Source organism: Odontesthes bonariensis, chromosome 4 (assembly GCF_027942865.1).
Source record: "Odontesthes bonariensis isolate fOdoBon6 chromosome 4, fOdoBon6.hap1, whole genome shotgun sequence".
NCBI classification, from domain to species: domain Eukaryota; kingdom Metazoa; phylum Chordata; class Actinopteri; order Atheriniformes; family Atherinopsidae; genus Odontesthes; species Odontesthes bonariensis.
In genome coordinates this window covers 25,096,261-25,102,260 of record NC_134509.1, presented here as the reverse complement: position 1 = coordinate 25,102,260, position 6,000 = coordinate 25,096,261, and the positions used below count along the sequence as shown (strand labels likewise).

The 6,000-nt window shown below is 40.9% G+C and overlaps 1 protein-coding gene across 1 annotated transcript; it reads left to right on the top strand.

Annotated features, from left to right (window-relative positions):
* The first annotated feature begins 2,187 nt into the window (after nucleotides 1-2,187).
* Nucleotides 2,188-3,434, top strand: lbx1b (ladybird homeobox 1b). The gene is made up of 2 exons (XM_075464497.1): nucleotides 2,188-2,515; nucleotides 2,947-3,434. The coding sequence occupies exons 1-2, from the start codon at nucleotides 2,188-2,190 to the stop codon at nucleotides 3,432-3,434; spliced, it is 816 nt and encodes a 271-aa protein (XP_075320612.1).
* Nucleotides 3,435-6,000: the final 2,566 nt, after the last annotated feature.

Below are 6,000 nucleotides of genomic sequence, written 5' to 3'. Positions count from 1 at the left end.
AATCCCCCACAGCTCAGCTGGCTGGAAATATTTGATGTAAAATGAACAGAAAATGTTAACTTTAATTCACATCAAGGCTCAACCTGTGTGCCATCTGTTTGCTAAATATTTTTTTCTGTGTTTTTAATTATTAATAATTATTATTTTTAAGTGAGTTTTCAGGCATTGAATGTGTTTGATGGCAAACATTTGAATCAACATCAGCAATTCAGGTTGTTATGTATAAAGATGTGCCCTCCTATTATGATAGGAGGCCAATGCATTCATTAAACTGTGCTTTAGAGTGATCTGAGCTCACATGTGAGCTGCAAAATGTTGGTTTTATTCTACCTCTTGATGCAGGGTCTATTTTCAAAGGTCTGTAAATAATATTTATATATTATTAGAAACCTAAGTATTCGAATAAAATTCGCTTCTGGCAAACGTGTTCAGAAGATGCTTATAGTTCCACTATACATCCCAAGAAAAGTTGCCAGTGAAATCAGATCTCACCCCCCACCAGCAGCAAATAAACACTGTCTGGCCGTTTTCTTCCTCCCTGAAAAACGTGATTAAGTGAAACTGCTCACATAACTTCAGATGACTGTTGCAAACTGTCAGACAGTTTTTTTTGTTGTTTCCTTTTATATTTTCCTAATAAAAACGAAATAAAAAGAGAGAGAGAGAGGAGAAGGCCGAGTTACAAACGAAAATATAATGACGTCCGTAGTTTTAGTTTAACCTTACTGCAAGAAAACGGTTTTTCGTTCATTTCTTTTCCTCTTCACCACCTGGAAAAAAAGAAAATGCGTATAAAACGTGTGTCAAATGTAATAATAACCGGGTGTTATGGAGAATGTAACTACATAAAAAAAAAAAAAGTTAAATGACCTCGTCATCGTCATCGTCTCGACTGCTATGATCACTGCCTCGTGAACTAACATCTGACATCCGCTTTGATAAATAAATTCATAGTCATCTAATCACTGCAGCATTAACAAAACAATTAATAAATGTCTTACAATATGTATGATAAAATAATGAAATTATTAAATAATGATGCGAAGGAGAGGTCGGAGAAAACAAAATGTCACCTTTCCACAATATAGCTGTTTGTCATTAAATATTTTTAGTTAAAGATCAAAGAACACTTGAAATGTCATGAAACCAAATATTCGTTTCTAAATTGTGACTTTTAGTTATTCTGCGGCGCAGCTTGTGCAGATACTCTGTCGCCTATTTGTCAGTCCAGCGTCAGAATAAACCCATCACGTCAAACCTGCAGGATGCTTGGAGATCTGAGAGGAAATGAAATATTTCTCGGGTGATATAAAAAGGAGCCTTTTCGCCTGAGTTATGGCCCGGGTTTGGCGTTGCTGAGAGGGATGCATGCTGCTCCCTCTCTCCCGCCCCAGAGGAGGTATCATCAGAGCTGATATATGGCCCAGCTCTACATTACCTTTACAAAACAAAGGATCATCCACGCTTTGGGTCGAGAAAAATATCCTTCTGACTATACAGCTGCGGCATCTAAAGTAACCCGATTCGACTTGTCTTTTTTAAGAACCATCCGGATAATCCAAAATACTTTCAAATGAAAAGACTAAACTGCTGCTGAGGAGAAGTTTCACGCGTAAAAACGCTCAAATTGCCTACAGATTCTGATCCTCTCACCCCTTCTCCCTCTTTCTGCTTCCCCTCATTTACCCCATATACCTATTCTGGTATCTCACCACATGACTAAATTAGACCAAAGATGATAAGAGCACAAAGCATTATAATTCCGCCGGGCTCCTCCTCCTTCCAGCCATGCGTCCTAATTAATGGGACACCCCCAGTCGCAAAAAGCCCCGCACTGGACTGCAACATAGTCAAAGAGTGAAAGGGAAGAGGGCGAAAGTGCCACTGGAGATAATTGATTACCTACCAATCAATGATAACTTGTTAGTAATCGTCAAGTCTTTGGACCTCGCCATTTTCAGGGAGGAATCTCACTCCTGCGGACTTGCAGCTCCCGAGGATCGACACTTTGAGCACATCCCATTTTGGAATAAGATTTTCTCTTTCTCCTTCTCCCCTCTTTATTTTTTGTTTTATTTTCATTTAGCCTACTCCCAAACTGTTATGTGACTTTTCCCCTCCACGACCTCGCCCGTTTTTAATCGCTGAATATTTCAACCAAGTCCTGCAAACTCTTGTCTACAACCAATGATGACATCCAAAGAAGTGGCCAAATGTGATGCAGGGGAAAACAGGAGGCGAAGTCCGCTGGACCACTTGCCGCCTCCTGCCAACTCCAACAAGCCGCTGACTCCCTTCAGCATCGAGGACATCTTGAACAAACCGTCCGTGAAACGAAGTTACACAATTTGCGGCACAGCTCATCTAATTTCGTCCTCGGAGAAGCACCGTCCGTCCAGCATCCCTCTGTCCAGCCGGGCTCTTCTGAATCAAACCTCCCCGCTCTGCGCGCTGGAGGAGCTGGCCAGCAAGACATTCAAAGGGCTGGAAGTCAGCGTTTTACAAGCTGCGGAAGGTAAATGTCAAAGCCGAAAAGACTCACGGAAAACACACTTTTTATTTCATTTTACGCGTTGACGTTTTTTCATTAAATCAAACTGAGAATTAGACAACTTTTGGTTGAGATATGCTTTTGCACTCTGTCTTAGACTCTAAAATGTGCGCTTGTTTAATTGCCGGTTAAAATCTCCCTTCGTGTTCAGGAACGCGGATTTTCCTTTTTAGAAAATCTGATCAGCAAAAAAAATCAAATTCAAATTCTTTTTTTTTTTTTTTTGTGCTTTTTTTAATTCTATGGCCTTCTGTGTCTTGTGCTTAGTATCGTCGCTGTCATTTTATTGTTTTTACGTTTGGCTTACTTTAACGCACACATTGCAACGATGAAGACGAAGCCTTACACCTGCTCGAATCACATGGTTTTCACTCAGTCTATCCTCTTCCTCACAGGCCGGGATGGGATGACCCTGTTCGGCCAGAGAACCACCCCGAAGAAGCGTCGGAAGTCTCGGACAGCGTTCACCAATCATCAAATCTACGAGCTGGAAAAGCGCTTCCTGTATCAGAAGTACTTGTCCCCCGCTGACCGGGACCAGATCGCACAGCAGCTGGGCCTGACAAACGCGCAGGTCATCACGTGGTTTCAGAACCGGAGGGCAAAGCTAAAACGGGACCTGGAAGAGATGAAAGCCGACGTGGAGTCGGCCAAGGCGGTCGGCCAGGTCCCACTGGACAAGCTCGCCAAGCTGGCGGACCTGGAGAAATGCGCCAACGGCACGCTGGGCCACCCGCGAGGCGAGTCCCCCGCGCGGGGAGGCCAGCAGGAGCACGAGCTCGCGCAGAAACTGCGGACGTCGCCGCTGTCTCCCTTCTCAGACCACACAACTAGTAAAGAGTGCTCGGAAGACGAGGACGTGGAGATTGATGTGGATGACTGATGGCGCAGCGATGAGCTGGAGGGCCAAGAGACGCATAGAGACAATAAAAAAGAGGACTTGTAAACTTACTGCTTATATTGTATACCATATCCCAGAACATGTACCAAAATGTAATGACTTTTATATCGGCACAGATCGACCTATTCATAGTGAAGCATGAACGCAGAACAAGAAATATGCAGCGATATTTTACAATTATTCATTAGCAAAATTATTTCTTCCTTTGATCGAAGCAATATGGTCTAAAATAACACGAGTAAGTTATTTTCTTTTCTTTTTTTTTTTACAGTATATGCCTACAACACTCCACTTGGACGCATTTAAACGCGCGCACACTCTCTCTCTTAAACACACACACACACCTGTCAGACCTGTCCACATACACCGCAATGAAAGTGCTCCGGTTTTCCATATGTTTGCATGGAAATGCATGATTTGATTTGTGATCATTATTATCTATTTATTTTCCTTCTTTTTAAAAAAAAATTGTTTGAATGTTTTTTTTTATTATTATTATTTAAATGCTTTGGTATTTTCTGTGTGCCAAATCGCCACTTCGTCACTGCCGGCTCCTCCTCGTCATCGGTTGGCTGCAAAGCTCTTTCGACTTCAGCTCATATTCGGCGTCCCGACGCTGGAGCGCATGACGACGATCGGAGAGGCAAACTCGGACACTCACAATTATGCGTTTTATGGGAATGCTCAAGCGATGCCGAGAAACAGCAGTTAATATTGCGACGATTTTGACAAGCTATAGGCTACTTTTTAGATTATTGTTTGGATACAATAGATTTACAGTTATAAATTTGTTATGTTTTGTACACCTGTAAGTGCCTTTCTAAAATCAGGACATTATTTGAAAACCAATGCACAGACTGTATTGTATATAGGCTACTATGGGAATAAAAAATGTCTTTTCAGAATATTTCTTTTATGTTGTAATTCTTGAATGTATAGCGAGTGGATATAAAAGTCTTTTCTCACTGAAGAGAGGAGGGGAAAACAGATTTTACAAACGGCTCTTGTTGCCAAATCTGCTCGTGTAAGGCCATCAAAAGCGGCCCATTTAGAGTTATTATACTGAACTATTTTGTCCCTTTGTGTCCTCCTTTGCGAGTATGCTCTAAACATTTTGTGGCCCGGAATCCAACACCCCTTTTCACATCCTAAATGCGTATCGTGGCTTCTTGACCCTTAGACGTGTTTCTCCATTCGTGCTAAAAATTTATGTGAGAAACACAAATCTGGTGCCGGGGGAAAAAAGGCGAGGATGCCACAAAAACACAAAGTTTTGGGCCAGTTTCCCCGGGCCTTTATAGACCTTTTTTGTTCTGCGGGACTGGGCCGTAATTTTGAGCGTAAAGCATGAAAAGTGGGGACAAATGAGCAGCGATCCCTGATGGGACGAGCCACAAAGGAGCAGGGCCGGTCCCCCGCAGGCAGCAATACTGAGACAAGTGTGTCCCACCGCACAGAAAGGACGCAAACGTTTGGAAGCCATATGGTTTTTGAAATTTCCTCACAATTTCAGACAATTTGATGGATTGAGTTAACCCTCCTTTTAAACAGTTTAACTGGGTGCGAACAAAGGCCATAATGCCTACATAGACTCTCCCTTCATGAGGGCATCTGCGGCTATTAATGTCTAGCCCCTTTCTTTGCCTGGCGTTTTGAACAAGTCAATGAATTACAATGAAACAGCCTCTTTATTTGTGAGCCGCTTGTCTTTATCCGCTTTTTAGCTCTGGAATAATATGTTTGACTTCTGTCCAAGAAGGTTTTCTAAACAAGAAATGGATTTTGTGGGGAGTGTTTTTAATGTTAAGTAGGGAGCCATAAAGAGTTTGGACTGTGACATTACTGCCAAAGTCTGGTTAGGGAGTCTTTTGTTTGTTTTCTTCACATCTTTTTTTCTTCTTTTGGCTTTTTCTTTTATTATTTCTTTTGTCTTTGAGAAGTTTAATGAAGCTGAAAACATGGTGTGAGAAAGAGACTGTCCAAAAGGCGACCTCCTGTTTAACCCTCTTTGTTAAAAGAAAGGATAAGTTGAGCTGTCTTCTTGTGACTTGTTTTATAGTGTTTGCTTTTTTAAATGATTTCTTTAGACTATTTTTTTTTTTTTTTTAAAACAGGTCCACCTAAATAAGATGGTAGGCCTGTGGGCACTTAATATGAATGGGACTATTGTAGATTCTGTGTAAGCAAATTAGTCCTGGTGAAAATCTTCTGATTTAGTCTCCTTATTTTGAATTTGTGGCTACAAAAAATTCTAATAGATTATAAAGTAGTTGTAAGTGTTTGTCATTGGATGTGTCAACAATTGTACTTACTCCTTGTGGACACCTATAGCGTGATGCTTGTATTTAAATAGATAATAAATTACAACATAATAAAACACTGTGGTAATAATACAGGATCAATCTTAACAGAGAAGTTATCATTTTAGGCAGATACTGCACATTATATATCATTTTATAAAGCACTTTTTAATTTTTAAACACACTCATTAATAATGCAAAATGAGGTGGCAAAAATGGTCTCCTTTAAATTTATTTAGGTTTAACCT